The sequence below is a fragment of the Idiotropiscis lumnitzeri genome, chromosome 13 (assembly GCF_059441095.1).
Source record: "Idiotropiscis lumnitzeri isolate Australia: NSW breed Sydney's pygmy pipehorse chromosome 13, RoL_Ilum_1.0, whole genome shotgun sequence".
Taxonomy (NCBI): Eukaryota; Metazoa; Chordata; class Actinopteri; order Syngnathiformes; family Syngnathidae; genus Idiotropiscis; species Idiotropiscis lumnitzeri.
In genome coordinates, this window is record NC_142403.1 from 11,827,948 (window position 1) to 11,844,193 (window position 16,246).

Genomic DNA, 16,246 nt, shown 5'->3' on the forward strand with positions numbered 1-16,246 from the left:
GTGGGCACACATTCTTCTATTTTAAACAGGGAACAACAAGTCACCTCACTGACATGAATAAGTGGTCCATGTCAATGGTTTCCTCCGGCAGGATGTCAGAGGCAGAAAAATATATTTGTTGATTCGCTCCACACTCACACGAACACTAACTGCTTCTCACAACTGCAAACAAACTCTTCGGCGTAGGCAAATACATGCCGTGCTTTCCGACAGTGCAACGGAGCCTTTCACTAATGACGCTCATTTCCCAGACTTTGAGCACACACTGGGGATGTGAAAGAAGTGTCAGCATGTCTGTGAGGTTATGTGTCAGCACAAATACATTCAGCTACTTAAATAGTTGTAAACAGCGCCAGAGGAAGGAAACTTCTCATTTACAGTTTTGAATTTGCCAAGCATTCATCTTTTATACGCTTATCCTAACTGGGGGCGCATCCCCGCACTGGTTGTCAGCCAATTGGAGGGGCAGATTTAGACAAACAACCATTCCTGCTTAAATTCACATCTGTTGGCAATTGAGAATGTTTACAATGTGGGAGGAAGCCAAAGAATCTGGAGAAAACCCGCACAAATATGGGAGGGAATAATATGTAAATGTTATCATGATCAGGGCTGGGCAATTGAAATGCTGGAGCGGCCCACAATTATTCATCAGTGCTACTGGGTGGGGCCACATAAGACGGCAATTTTCCTAACCTCATGTAAAACAAAAAAACACTTTTTAAATATGGAGAAAATGCAAGTAAAACACATGCGGTTCATGAAATTCATTTACGACGATACATTTTTCAATACATGCATAAGAAAACTACCATCCTAACCCAACGACTGAGGGTTTGAAGCACAAAAACAAAATAACCACACGGCACGATGACTTTATTTTCTCAGTGGACAGGCGTGTCCTTCATTAAAAAAAATAAAATAATTGATGGCCCCAGATTTCAGCATGTGCTAGTTGGTATAATCTGGCCCACCAGTTCTGAGTTTGTCTTGACTTTAAATGATTGGCTTTGTTTCATATCATGTTGCGCATTAGTATCAACTATACAAACAAAAAGACCCCGCCGGTCAGTGAAGACTTCCGACTTGTTGCGTCACTGTTGGCACAAACACTTGTTGACTGCGAGCCGGGCACACACGTCAACATTGGAACAGTATGCTGACGTCCAAATTTGGCGGCGTCGCGTTCCCTCACGGCCTGCGGATCTGTGAAATGTCTCTCTCTCTTGCTATTCGGGATGGAGCAGGAATGCTGACAGGCAGTTGCAGTTCAGTCCGTCCCGCACACCCAGCAGGCCGAACACTACGACCCACCCTCAGCAAACAGCCCCTTGAGGGCGGAAAGACGACGAGGACGAGGACGAGGAGGCTGTGACGCAGATTTTCACATTCACATTTCCACATCTGAAGGCCCACAAGTATTGAAACAATCACATCGTTTTTATTATTTCTCCAGTGCTTCTATGCAATCAACAAAATGAAATATTGCATACAACGAAGACATTAAATACATGGAATATTAAATATGGAAACATCGAAAAGTGTCTGAAATCGTTATATCGGAGATGTGACTTGCCAACGGGCTGCTCAACCCACTTAGTGAGGGATTGCGCAATCGGAGTTGAAGTTATTTCAAGTATGTCAGCTATGCCAGGACTTATAAAAACAAGACAGTAGAAAGACACTCGTTTTAGTTCTTTATGAAATAATTACAGTTCATACATGAAAATGGACTTTCATAAATAGAGGCTTGTCAAGGTAAAAAAAAAAAGGGGGGTACATTTTAAATAATATATGCAAAAAAAAATTTATATCACAAAATGTATTTTCTCAGTCTTTGCTATTTCATCGCATTTCATCAAAAAAGCACGGATTTAGAAATTGAACAAAAATAATAATAATAACAATAATTTAGAATTCCACGGAGTGTTGTAGTATTTGAAGAAATACTTCAGCAGCAAGACTTATAAACAGCTTCAAGACAATTTGCTGTCACTCCGGTCAGCTCCTGCCAAACAAAAGATCCATTTTCAATTGTTTTGTTGAAGCTCCAAAACACTTTTGGTCATGTAAACAGATGGCAAATATGACTCAAATAGGTGGTCCCTTACCTTTCGATCCTGCAGTTTGATGCTTGCACGTAACTCCCTGTGTATCGGATGTCACACTTGGCCACGTTGTTGGAGAAATCCGACTCCTCGACCAGTTTATACGGGTTCACCGTTACCTGAGAAATATGTGGAAAAATTTCACTGAGCAAACTAAATTTTATGTCTTGTTGTATTTGCGTTACCTGGAGTGTGTAGTTTCCCGGTGGCACGTCGGTGATGTCAATCCATTGGCAGTCGATGTTGGCGTGGTAGGTGTCAAAGCAACCAGGGCTAAGCCCCTAAGAGTGGTTAAAAAAATATAAGTCCAGCTTGCTTTTGTGTATTACCGTGTCTGACTTGTTTGTAATTCCTCTGCAAGCCGACCTGAGTGTGAGCAGTGCAGGCAAAGCGTCTCCTTATACCACGGTCACACGACGTGTCTTCGAGACAGAAACTGGCCTTGTGGCCCTCGGCCACTTTGCGTCCATTGGTCGTATCCAGCAGGTCATAATTGCTGAATGCCTCCATGCTGTGGTAGTGCCTGCAGAAAAGCAAAAAAGTCACAACAGTTCGATGGAACCAAAGACCAGTTGGCAGGAAGATAGAAATTATATCCAGTCGCTAAATTAGGACGCTAACAAAACATTAGTTAATGAAACTGTCATTGTATGACACCACACAGGTCTTCGGCGTTAGTGGCTACTACTGGCTAGCAGCTAGCTGTTAGCATTAGCAACAGGTGCCAGCTTCCCCAGACACACATACCACTGAACCAGACAAATTTTTTATGACTTCCATTTGCTCCAAGAACAGCACTTTTCATACAGCGGTGGTTGTTTTAAAGTGTAAAGGATAATGTAAATGGCAGTCAATTTAAAACTGAACAAAGGTTAGACGGCTCGGAGCCACTTTTGTGATCCTGGCATGGAAGTCCATTGTTTCAGAGGGGTCTCGTTCACACCTCCTGTGGTGCAGCTGTGATCTAATCTTCCTGCATTCCTCTCCTGAATGTCTGGTCATTAGCATGGTCTAAACTTCAGTTACACTTAAAGGATTTCATACTTTTGACTATTAAAGGAATATAAGAGTTTGAGCTTAACATAGTTCATTAGATGTTGGTGCATCCAATGTATGAAAATGTGATATTGTAAAATGCTGAGAGTGTGACTGGTGGCGAGAAACTGGTTGCGGGGGTTGTGCAAGAATGGAATGTTTTAGAAACAGAAGGTGCTGAGCGAGACGAGATGACTCCGGGAAGGAGCGGCCATCGGGGGAATCGCACGCAGGAGGAGCCACGGGATTCGGCGGGAGGAGAAAGACCAATGAGAGCGAGCTAAAGTTAACTGCAATACACATAGCCAATAGAATCATGCCAGGATGCCTTTGTCTGTGCCATTTTGCATGTTGTATAGTATGAATCAGGACTGGGCAACTCGGGGGTAGAACACATTCGCTGGTGGTATGAGAGGTGTAGAGCTGTATTGAGAGGGACCCAAACTCAAGTTGTAGATTTGTGTGTTAGGAATAAATCCACTCGTGTGTGAAAATGCCGGCTTCCTGATACCTTTCTATTGCAGAACGAGCGCGCATATTGTTGGATGTGTGAGAGTTGGGTAAGGTCGCAAATTGGAGTCAGATTACTTATTTGAGTTTACATTGGGTTAAAGTTAAATTCTAACATTGATATAAAGATAAATTCCAACAAGTGTTTCAAAAATACAATTGAGTTGAGTTGAGACAACAGGAATGATCAAATGAGCTGTGAACTCACTGATGACAGCTGTGCCATTCCCACTTGTGTCTGGGCTTTTTTGGGAGGAAGTCCACTGTTCCTTGATTCTTCACACGCTGGGGGAATCGGAAAAGAACCCTGTAATCCAGATCACTCACACTCGGATTGTACGCAGACCTGCACATCATGTCAAGTTAGGAAATACATTTGACTCATGTGCTATCATACACATGTTGCAAGGAATTCAGCTTGTGACGAAATGGAAAGTTTGATTTAACAGATTTGATTGGTTTAATGGCAAATATGGTTCAAGGTACGAGTCATAATATTATATGCTTTTGCGGTTTTGCCTGCTGCATTCATCTCAGCAATGGTTTGTTTGACTTGGCAAAGAGATCTTTGGCATGTGCCAGCTCGTGTGCCTCCAAGTGGGCTGGCACACATCATATTGTGGTGCAACTCAGGTTTCCTCACATTTATATGCATCAGCAGCATGAGAAGGGTTAAACTTTTTGGCCACAATCCCAAAAGGTGTGTTTCGACGCAAACAATGCACTGCTCATCACCCAAAGAGAAGCATTTTCATGTATTGTATTTATGAATAGTATTCGGGTTTTTTGTTCCTGAGCTGGAACTGCATTTTTTGTCAAGGCAGAGGGAATTAGGACCAGTTCCAAATAACAGTCAGCATTTGCGCAAAATGTTCATGCTTCTGGTAGAAAGGAAAACACATTTTAGGAAAATCCCGCTTGCATAGGTGAAGTTGACTTTGTGTTTATCAGACATCCTTTAAATGTTGCCACGTGTGTGCTGACTTCCATTTTGTTGAATGTGATTTCTCAACAAAGCTTATAACAACAGTTATAAGAGGTTGCTTATTTTTACAAACTTTGTAAAGATCCAATTCAGGTGTTAAAGGTCACATTCATGTTATCAAACGTTTTAAAATGTATTTCTTTGCCTATTTTTTTTTTTCAATAATGCAGCTGGACGCAGAAGAGGATGATGAGTGTCGAAAATGATGCTGTGATGCACGAAGAGGTGGCACCTGGACAGGCAGTTCTCCTCGGCGGCACAGCGGAGTGCAAACATCTGCACTCGTTGGATGTATGACGCGGCTTGGATGTAGTACGGGTCAGGAATTAAGTCTGGGAGACCTATGCAAGACAAGACATGAGCAGCGTCAAGTACAGTCGAGGCAGTTCAGTCACGTGTGAAAATGTCCGAGGCGGAGGTCGGACATCTTTGTGCTGATTTGATAAAAGTGATCACTGCTATTATTGTTAGCACATCCGCCTCACAAGTCTGAGATTTGGAGTTTGAATTTCTTCCTACATGTTCTCCAGCTTCTTGTCATGTTCTAAAACACGCGTGTGAACAATACATCTGAAGGAGGAATTTCTTATTTCATGATTAGTACTAGTAGCATGTAGTCTTCACCTAGTGCACACTTTTACCTCACCACTACCATGTACTTGTTCTGTTGGTGTGCCCTCTCCAAATTATTCTGCTTGTGCACCGTAGTTGCACGACTCATGTGCAGTCATAATGTAGAGAAAGGAAAGGCAATAGTGGGGAAAAATGTAAAACTAGTATGACATAGTCATTCTACTAACACTACTAACTTGTTCTAGGTCTCATGAGCATCAATATTGTAGACTAGTGGAGGACAGTTGGAAAAAGAGCCAGTAGTAAGACTTACAGTAGGTGTTATAGTACACTCTAGTCATTCTACTAGTGAGTAGAAATGACATGCACTAGTAGACAGCAGTAGTGGGATAAAACATTCTACTAGTGCACTCTTAGTTGTTCTACTAGTGCAACTTAGTTGCATGTGTCCAAGTCATGTGACAAGAGTGCAGAAATGTCATTAGTGAAAAATGTGTCACTAATAGGACACTTGACTGCATAGTCAGTACTTCTACTACCGCATCTCAGTTGTTCTTCTAGTACACCGGATTTGTTTTGTAATATTGCGTCAAATTTACTTTCTGGTGAGAACAAAAGAAGCGTTCTAGTTTGAAGCAAATAATTTTGCAGTTGAGAGCACGTTGGGATATTATCTAAATGTTCAAATGGCTTTCTAGTGTGCATCATACCGTTATGGAAGAAGCTGGTGCCGTGACCCGGTCCTGGTGGAACCGGTCGCGAGGGGACCCTGTTCCTTTGGTCCGGAGGATAAACGTTATAAAAAACCGAGTTCCTGTCCTGACCACTTTGCGGATCGCGTCGAGGCTCACTCGTGTTGGTGGTCGCGCGGATCGGATCGCTCCTCTGTTGAGTATAATGCACTTCGACCACGTTTCGGGACAGTATCGCCCGTGCGGCAGTTGGTTCTGGGTCAGTTCTGCGCTCCGAGTTCGGAATTTGTGTCGCGTCCCCTCCCTCATTACTGGCCTGTGTGGAGCGAGGCGTCGGGTTCGCAAGTTCAAGTCTGCGCGTAAAACGCGGAGACTGTTGCGTGGGTGCCCCGGTGCCGTCCGAAGAGGAGCTTTGGCCTCCTCCGGAGAACTCCTGGTTGGTGAAGGCAGCTGCTCTGCGGGGTGACCACTCTTGGTCCCTTGCAACCAAATTAGGATCGGCAGTGTTCACACGACCCGGATCGGCGGATGCTCTTCTCGACGGAGGAGGGAGTGGAGCTCGGTTTATGGTGGTCAACAGCAGCTGTGTCCGGCTTCTGGACTGCGCCGGCGCTCGGTACTGTGTACCCGTGCTTAGTAAGCTGTACACCCGGCCGTTGTTCTCCCACTCGAACCTGTGCTTCCACGGGTGCGGTCGTGCGCGCGCAGGATGACGATGCTGCGCACTACTCAGGCGCACCACAACATCCAAAAGGCAGAGCAGCAAGAAGGACAGTTTCTCCATCTTCGACTTGTTCTTCTTCGGACTTTGAGTTGGTCCGGTGCAGTGCAAGTGAAAGTGGGAGTGGGTTGCAGGAGGCTCCTGTTATAAACACACAAGCCATTTTGTCACAGGTCAGTGACACATTTTGGGCAAATGTTTGTCTTGAGACGATTATGAGTCACTTGACAGCACACAGTCAACAAGCCCAGACCTCCGCTAAGGAAGCTCAATGATTTAGAACGGAGAGGGGGGGGGGTCTTATGCTCAACGAAGGGCCTCTTTTTTAAAAGTGACAGCTGTGCCTGGTTCAAATCGTTTTTTTTAAATAATAAAAAACAGGAGCACTTTAAATTGTATATAGAATTAAGTTATTCATACCCCCTTATCTCATTTAAAATATGTTTTCATCAATATGGTATTGTATTATTTACATAAAGAAGTTGAATAAATAATACAAATATTTAATTGACCATTTTGGGAATACTCATCTATTTGAATGCAACACATTGTGCAGGCCAGTTTATAATGTTGTTGTTGTTTTTGCCAGTTTATAATATAAATATTGCTTTTGCAAATTACATCATGCAGCCTCTTTTGCAATCAACACCAGCACGTCTGCGGGTCATCTAGACTGGTATTACTTAATAGCGTTTATATGGGGAATTTGCGTCCCCTTGTGGAGTTACTGTCGAAAGACGAGATGAAAAATCAATCTTAACACACAACACACCGTAATTTATTCGCTCAAGAATTTTTGTATTTTTAATTTTTTTGGACACATCAGGAAATCGGGCTTTAGGTGACTTTGGTTACAAGGGAGCGAAAATGCTGAAATTCCGCCCGATTTTAGTTTGTGCGTGCCCTCAAGTGGCCACGATGCTTTTTCAACCACAAGGTGGCAGTAGACACGCACTAAAACAAACACCGCCGGCGACAGTTAAATACTCATTATCCAATACAAGCCTGTGTCAATGATTGTCTTTGTGTTTAGTATTGTGGTTCACTGCATCGTTGTGACTATTTTTCTTATAGTCTAATGACTTAGGTAGTTATTAGCAGGACGAACAATTAATTTCATCCCTTTTCTTTCGCATTTGTCCTTATCAGGGTGGCAGGTAAACTGAAAGTAGTAAGCGAAAGTAGAAAGGCGGTGGACCACCGAGGACAGTTGCCAGTCAACAAGAGGGGCGAATTACAAAATGACTGCACCTCAAGTTCACAATTCCACCTTAGTAATTATTCTTTGCAACTTTGAGAGGTCTAAAAGAGGTCTGGAATCTGGATAGTATGTAACACCCCCAGGGTCTGTTCCTCCACCAGCATTACAAAAGCACAGATCTAAATATACCCACACACGTGGAGCCAAGCACTCAGAGCTTCTCAACAATCTGTAAATATAAATGGGCAAAGTGTGAGCAACGCGAGTACTTGTGTTGAATCACAAGGTCCAGACAGGCGGTGGTCTCGAGGCCAGGGGAACCTCATGAGCATGATTCCTCCGTCATGGCGAGATGCTTCTCATCGTTCCGTCTTGTACTCACACTTAGGTCGGAAGCTCCTGGCAGACGTGATGTCTTTTGGCACGTCCAATACGAGACCATCAATGAGTGACACTTGGAAAGACCAAAGGGCCAAAGGGAAACTAAATCAATTCCGAAATCTTCTCCGAGTCATCAAGCTGTTCACTGACATACATATTTTTAGGGTCAAAGTCAAAAATATTCTTTGCAATAATTTGTTCTATTCATCCTCACCAGTCCACATGTGGAATTCTGAATAAGATTGCGTTCGTGGAATATGAATTAAGCAGCAAAATCATCAACACCTTTGCATTCATTCCATGGGTGGCCATTTTGCTGTTGACTGAACGTTTTCATTTTTAATCAGACTGCCCCACGTTTAGACTCGTGGGAGCACAAAATATATATATTATCGTGAGGAAACATTTTGACTTCCACTTTAGGCGGACCAGGACCTGTATGTTTTCTTGAGCATTACAAGATATATCTTTGAAAAACCACAGTATTTAAAAAAACAAAACATTAACAAGGTTTAATTATATATTTTTTAAGTCCAGCGGGCCGATTTAAAACGTTGAACGCCCCCCCCGGGCCGTAGTTTGCCTACGCCTGGTTTAGGACATCCAGCTGAGTTCTGAGGTTGCAGGTTCAAATACGGACTCCGGCCTTCTTGTGTGATTGTATGGTTGCTTGTACGTGTTGACTGTTTAGGTGTCCAAAAAAGTTCACACACTCACTGTAGTGCACTGAGGTCATGTTTTTTTGGTTTCTTCGTAAAGCATCTTGGGATAATGTAGCCATTGTTTTCACGACATAAAATTGTCAACTTCACATTCATTTTACGAGTCCATTCCATTGGCAGGAGCACACGCAGATGACTGACACGCGAAGGCTGCGACCTTGACGACTCTTTTCCTTGTTTGAGTGTACTTGATGAGGGAATTTCAATTGGGAGCGTGTGCTCATCTGCCGGTTTGACTCACTCACTCTGCTGTCACTTTTAGCACCGGGAAGCCAAGCCAGCGCCTTTTCCGACCGCGTCCATCTGTTAGGGCGTCACAAACAATCCCCTTGTCACTCCATTTCCACAAGACAGACATGTGTCACATTTCGCCAAGCCGCAGTTGATGTCAGGAATACTGTTTCAATAACGAGTGACGATAATAAACAGAAATGACACGTACTTGAGGTGAGCTGCTGCATTCTGCCATATGTGACGAAAGCGATGGGAAGGTGTGAAACTTTACCTATTTTTTTACACTAACATTCACTTACCATGTTAGAATATATATTCAATATATTGTCCATATGTTTCATTAATTAAATTTTCAATTTTATTTTCCACTTGGCAATGACTCACAGTCAAAATATATATAGCTCATACTCTGAAGATGAAGAGATTCTCAGAAGGGACACACAAAGTGATTGTAACCTAGTTTTATGTAGGCAATGTCAACATGGGCCTCGTAACCTCACGTGTGGAGAATCCAGCGCTAATATACTAAATCTTGAGGCTCACTCATCCTGGCGTATTCCGGCATGCCACTGGGGGTTAAACGGGGGTGATATTTCAGAACTGGAATTAATAGGACTGATCCAGCAGTTTAAGGGAGAACGTGAAGCTCTCAAAACATACCAGAAGTCAATGCGCACCAAATGAAAACAGACAATTTAATTGCTGCAAATCCATGATATGCATGTCTTGCTATTATTGGGATTCGGGAATGGCCCCGATTCCTCCAACCATGAGACAGGGCACGGAGTTAAAAAAAAAAGAAAAAAAGTCAGTGACAGTATCCTGATCTGTTGCCTCATGGAGTTGAGCAAATTATAAACTTCTGGTAATGTAGGATGCAGAGCCAGGCTGCAAGTTACAGTATGCAACTAAAATTGAAAACCACCATTTTAAGCCATCATTTATTCCAGGAAGTAAAAAAAAAAAAATGTTCATGTGATAATTATTCGTGCTATATAAGCAAAAAAGATGACTCGGATGCTTGGTCATCTTAAACATGATAACATGTTTATTGGCACAAGAAGAATGTGATTGGCTTCCAAAGAGTCCGGTGGAATAATAGATAAAAATCAGTTCAACAATAGAGGGGGAAAAACAAAACACTGATAAGTTAAAAGGAATTCATTGAATTTATACAAAAAAAAATAATGAAAACAGATATTAAAAAAAATCTCATGTCTATTTACAAATATCTTTACAGCACTGGAGTGCTGTCTTCATGCTGCAAGAAAGCACAAAAGCAGAAGGTTAAACATTTAATCATGTAAAATACATTTTCAAATGCTTTCCAACTATTGACTTCCTTAAAGGGTGGCACTTGAACGCTTGGGAAAAAAAGTAGTAGTGCTCTCACCTATAAACGATTAAGCAGGTTGTTCTGAATGTCCTCATACACCTGGTTGTAGATCTCTTCTTTGCTTTTCAAGCCATCCAGGTAATCTGTGAAACAAAGAAAACGAACCATTAAAAATAAAAAGAAAGAAAAAAAAAAGCAGAACTTCAACATTGAGTTGACACATTAGTGGTGGGTGGGGAGGGAGAGGGAAAAATCATCCTTGCAAGCTTTACCAATATCTAAGCAGCTGTCTTCCATCTCTCTGCGATGCTTGAGGTACATTGGCCAAACGTGGCCATCAAACAGGCCAGGAGGATCTGGGACTGTGTATTGTCTTGTACTGAAAACAAAACAAAACAAAAATGACTTTTTTGGGGATAAGTTGCAGAAATTGCTTCAATAAGTTGAAATGTGAACAAAACAAGTTACCTTCTCCTCCTCTTGCACTCGTCATAAGGAATAGCAATGTAATAGCACTTGTTGAAAATGTCGAGCAGCTTTCTGCAGAGGGCACACGGGAAAAGGTGATCAGAAACACGAACACATGTTACAAGCGTACGTCTATCTGCACTGCTTATCGGCGTATTCATATTGAACACAGAAAGGTCCTTTCAGTTGAACTTCTTATCTCCAGCTGCAGGAGACTATGCACTAGATGTGCACGGACCGATTCCAAATCAATCATGTGACCCCAGACACCCAAAATAACCCTATTCCCATTCATGCCCAAACTGTTTGGAAATTGAAAATACTTTATTAACCGAGGTAATATTTCTTTGAAAATTTAGTGCATAAAATAAAGGTCTCTTCAACGAGGTAATTCATAAACCGAGGTTTCACAGTAGTTGCTTGGCAACAAGATGCCACCAAAACCTGGTCTATCTACTTATTACCTGGGGCTTTACAGCAGAGAAAAAAATAAAAATCAATAGATCTGTTTTTAAGCAAATAACAGGAGGATAGGAAAAAAAACCTCAGCAAATGGGTGAAGTCGCAAGCATCGGTTCACAAGAAACGCTTTAATCCATTCCCAACCCCAAATGTCCGGATTTAATCTGCTACTATATCACACACTTTATCTTATCAAAGAAAAAAAATGTTCCATTTATCTTTTCAAAACAAATCTTTTTGAATGCTACTTTTCTCTGTTCTGCTCCAACATTTATATTTCCCCTTTGAGGATAAATCACGTCTTCAATGTACTTACGGGTCATTGTAGAGCAGGAAGCCCTCCACAATCAGAACGTGGATCTGCTCATCTGGGTCGGCCACGTCGGACGAACAAGACAACGGGACACCGTGCGACCGGGCAAACTTCACCGGATTGTCCATCCAGCCTTTGACGGTGTTGGTCATGGCCTCCATGTCCAAAGCTGTGATCACTACGGAACAACATTAGAGAAACAGAAACGGTACATTAGCAAAGAGAAAAAAAGAATTATATCGTAAAGATAATCGTTTTTGGATTGTCCAAATTAATAAATGGCCTCTTTTGGAGGTTTAACGATACAAAGTCGAAAGGGGGTGGCAGTCTTCAGTGAGGTCTTACCATCCCATTGTTTAAAGCCGTCCTCCCCGACTTCTATCTGATCGGGTTTCTGAAATAACAGTCACCAAATAAAACATTGCTGCAACCTCACAGGCATCTAAACGCATGAAGAGGGTGGGGAGTGTGTCAAGAGAGATGAAGGAGATGCTTTTGATTTCATCAAGTCAATTCAGTACAGTGTTCCCCCGCTATATCGCGGGTCATCGTATCATACATTTTACAGACAAATGTCAAATTCAGTTCAGAGCAGCACTAGAAGAGCTTTAGTACAGTTCAAAACTTGAAACCCCTGCCCCAAAAAAGGAGGAATAATGTACAGTAACACAATTTTTAATTTCAAGATTTTTTTTGTTCCCAAAAAGCAGAGAAACCTATTCTTAAAATAATAGTCCAAGTCATTTTGTTTTCTTTTAGAAAACACAAACATGAATCAAAATTCCTATTATATTGTATATTAACGGGGATTCACTGTACAACCAACAGTAGAAGTATGATTGAAACACTTAGAAAGATAAGCAGATGTGAGCATGCCCATGGGGTGGAGTGTTGTGGAAGGAACTTGAGATACTTTGTTTGCATGCAGGCTATATTTGAATGATGAAAAATTATTGGGGAGGGTCGGGGGGGGGGGCATACAACCCCAATTCAACTTCTACTTGCTAAAACTCACCTTGAAAAAGTCATCCTGGTGCACTACACAGCAGTTAGGCAACGTCTTGATCAACTTATTAGTCAAGGTCGTTTTGCCACCATTAGTGACTCTGCAAAACAGAAGAAAAGGTGCAACTATGTAAAACAGAAGTTTTTTTTAATGCAGTGAATTTGTCTTTAACAGACACAATTTAAGCATTTAATATGATTTGGAGTAGCCTATGGTAGCCATGTGGCATTTATCCTCAAAGATATTCGTAATATTTCTTGGGAATAAAAGATAAAATGTACAATGATGAAACGAGACGCATGTTAAATTAGGCGCACCGCAATTAATGGAAATATTGTGGGAAATTTGGAGGGGGCCCATTTGAAAGGTTACCAATGCTAGCATCTCAAAAATGGAGGGAAATCCCAAGAAGCTTGAACCAAAACCGTGTACAGCAGTACATTTATAAAATTAGTGTTTTAAAAAGGATGACATTTACTCATATTTCATATGAAGTACAATCATTTATAGTTTCAGTGTGTTTTTAGACAGTTCTGTAGTAGCAGAACATTGCACCATGCATGGTGAAATGTTTACAGGTGCAGCTCATTTCAGTTAAATATTTTTACAATAACTAATTTATTTCACTAGCCCAATGTTAGTGAAATTAGGAAGAATCTGGCCTTCTAAAAAAACATTTCCCTTTGATATTTGACATCTTTAATGATTGGGGGAAAAGGTGATCATCTTTATTTTTTTCATTTTTATTTTTTGAAAGGACATTTCAAAGAGGGCCCACACCTTTGGATATAAGCATATAATATACGAGTTTCTATTTTTTTTTAACGACAGACCTTTACTTAGAAACGACAGAGAGATGTAAACATGGCGCCACGTGTGGCGCAGCATCGTAGAACTACAACTACTAGACAAGGTAGCACGTAAAACATTTAAACCACACGTTTGAAATAAATGTAAAATAGGAATAAGTGTTGTCAGCCATTTGAAAGGAGAAATGTGTTGAAGAGTGAGCGGTTCAGTCAAAGCTTGTGTTTTGAATCTCCCTCCATTTTGGGTTAAAGTCTCGCGGTAACATTTGAAAAGTCCCGCTCATTTCAATGGAACCAAACAGTCGCCGGACGTGAATTAAAACCCGGCACGTTTACATTGCCGGTGTACAACACCACAAAATGAAGAGAATTGGGAAACACTTCAACAGTGACGTCGTGCGAAAAAATGTTTTGTGTGGTCTCACTGCACAGTTTGTAACTAACTGTGTGTCATTTTGTTAAAATGTAAGCGAGTCCGATGTTAAATTGGTAAGTAGTCAAATATGTAAGGCTCGTGTAAAAATTCCAAAGACTTACCCGCCGATTCCAATAACGTATTTCATCTTTTCGTCTCTTCTCAAGTGAAGAAACACGAACGAAGTCCTTCAATTTCCAAACGACCCACCAAATGCACGTTGCGTCGTCTTACAACTTAGTTCTTTGAAAATGTGCACGAGCCACTTGGATTTATATGTTCTTGAAGATGTGTGACGTCACTGCCTACGTACGAGGAACTTGTGCCGAGCGTCAGAACGACTCGTCGGCCAATCAGATGACGCTGAGCCGGGAGTGCTAGCCAATCCAATCCATCAAATTTTCCATCATTTGCTCTCGTCTGCACCTGTTTGGAGCGGTCATTCTCAATCCGTTCTGTAATATTCCTCACCATCTGATCCCTATATTCCCGCCGACGTCATCAATGTGGAAAAATCCCGTCAGTTAAATCATAGCAGTTTTGATAACAGATTTATTTATTTTTGTTGTTTATTTTTTATTGGGGGGGCCCCACTTATCTATGAACTCGACATTTTAATAATTACGAAACAACAAACAAAAAAGTTGTATTTTTTTCAAATAAGTAAAAAAAAAAATCTCCCAAAAGGTAGTGGTGTTGAGTGTATGATGTAAGTAACAGCAAACACATTAAATAAATGTAATATTATTAAGAACGTACGATAAAGTAGTGTGATGGTTAATGTGTTTGGTAAAAAAAAAAAAAAACGTTTTTTTTTCTTGTCCGAAAATATTCATTATAACACTATTAGGCAAAGGAGAAGTGATGTGTGATTGGTTAGTGACCACCTCTCACTCAAAGTCAACTCACCCATGATGACCTTAATGAGGATACTCAGTTCAATGTAGTTGGCTGGATGGATTTGTTAAAATACATTTTAAATACAAGAGCTATGAATTGAATTATTTGTACATCATCAGTTTCTTATCCTTCAAATTAAAGTCTTTGTAATTGCTATAGTAGCAAAAGGCAATGCTGAAGTCCTTAATTCATAAAGTTGACAGAAATAGACCACAATAGAAGGGACAACGGCTAACATTTTACAGATTGTTCTCCCATTTTCTTAGCTCTCACCTCTGAACATACGTTCGCTTCCTCACTGTAAGCATGTTTCTATTTGTGTCTGTGTGTGAATTCTGTCACAGTCACGAAGGTCATGGGGTCAGCTGTTGGGGCCTCTCCCTCATAAGTGTACTGGAGAGAAGGGTGTGATGTGTGTCTCGTGTCACCGCGTCATGTCACGGGACTGCCTCTTATCTAAGAGCCACAGACAAAATATAAAAAGTCCGAAATTTCACTCTGGACAGTCATGTTAAAATGAAATACAAGCAAAATACCAAAGAGATTTTAGGGAGGGACTATTTATTCTGTTCTATTTACAAAGCAGAGGTAATCATCCAACAATGTCTGAGCAACAAAAACAATTTGTTGTATAAAATAGCGAAAAGCCAGCGTATGTGTCACTACATTGTGCTTTTATGGTCAAAAGAAAAACATTTTGGAAAGTTCATATGAGTCTACACAGCATAGAGATAACAGCACTCAGAGGTTGGCTACATATGACAAGTCTGTATGACTAATTTGTCATATTTCTTCATTTTTATAAATGACTTCAGTATGAGGCACTCAACAAAACAAAAATAATAGAGACCATCAGGCTTGATGAAATATTTCAAGGGGTCTTTTAGAGTTTTAGGAAGGGACCAAAAATATCAAATTAAATCAAGAACTGAATGACCTTTATCCTATTTCTTCAAATACCATGGCCTCTCATGCACAAGTTCTTACTAATAAAAAAAAATATATTGAAGGCCATCTCTATGTTAAACAAATAACTCTAATCCAAATTTTTGAAAGCAATACAATGATTCAGATTTAATAGAAAAAATATTTAAGGTATTCGCTTTTGCTGCTAACATTTCTGTTGCACTCATGGAAGAAAAAAATAAAATAAATGTATAAAATAATGTAATTCTTGTGTCGAGCTCACAAAATACAATTATGTTGAATCAATTGAGCTAAAAATGAGAAGTAGGCTTTGTGTAAACGTGCATCCCTTCATAGAATCTACTTTTCACAATGTTTTAATTTGTTTATAAAAAATAAAAACCTACGAAATGTAATTGTGCTTTGACGATTAGTGCAAAATATATGTAAAAAAAAACAACAAAAAAAA

The 16,246-nt window shown here is 40.7% G+C and overlaps 2 protein-coding genes across 2 annotated transcripts; both read right to left on the minus strand.

Annotated features, from left to right (window-relative positions):
* Positions 1-1,802: 1,802 nt before the first annotated feature.
* loxl5a (lysyl oxidase-like 5a) lies at positions 1,803-6,740 on the minus strand. The gene is made up of 7 exons (XM_088313147.1): positions 5,922-6,740; positions 4,871-4,979; positions 3,862-3,999; positions 2,475-2,631; positions 2,294-2,389; positions 2,112-2,227; positions 1,803-2,008 (listed from the first exon to the last, which is right to left on the minus strand). The coding sequence occupies exons 1-7, from the start codon at positions 6,685-6,687 to the stop codon at positions 2,002-2,004; spliced, it is 1,389 nt and encodes a 462-aa protein (XP_088169273.1). The 5' UTR covers positions 6,688-6,740; the 3' UTR covers positions 1,803-2,001.
* Positions 6,741-10,187: 3,447 nt separating this feature from the next.
* Positions 10,188-14,281, minus strand: mibp (muscle-specific beta 1 integrin binding protein). The gene is made up of 8 exons (XM_088312968.1): positions 14,094-14,281; positions 12,757-12,847; positions 12,087-12,135; positions 11,745-11,919; positions 10,967-11,038; positions 10,771-10,877; positions 10,556-10,641; positions 10,188-10,423 (listed from the first exon to the last, which is right to left on the minus strand). The coding sequence occupies exons 1-7, from the start codon at positions 14,117-14,119 to the stop codon at positions 10,556-10,558; spliced, it is 606 nt and encodes a 201-aa protein (XP_088169094.1). The 5' UTR covers positions 14,120-14,281; the 3' UTR covers positions 10,188-10,423.
* Positions 14,282-16,246: the final 1,965 nt, after the last annotated feature.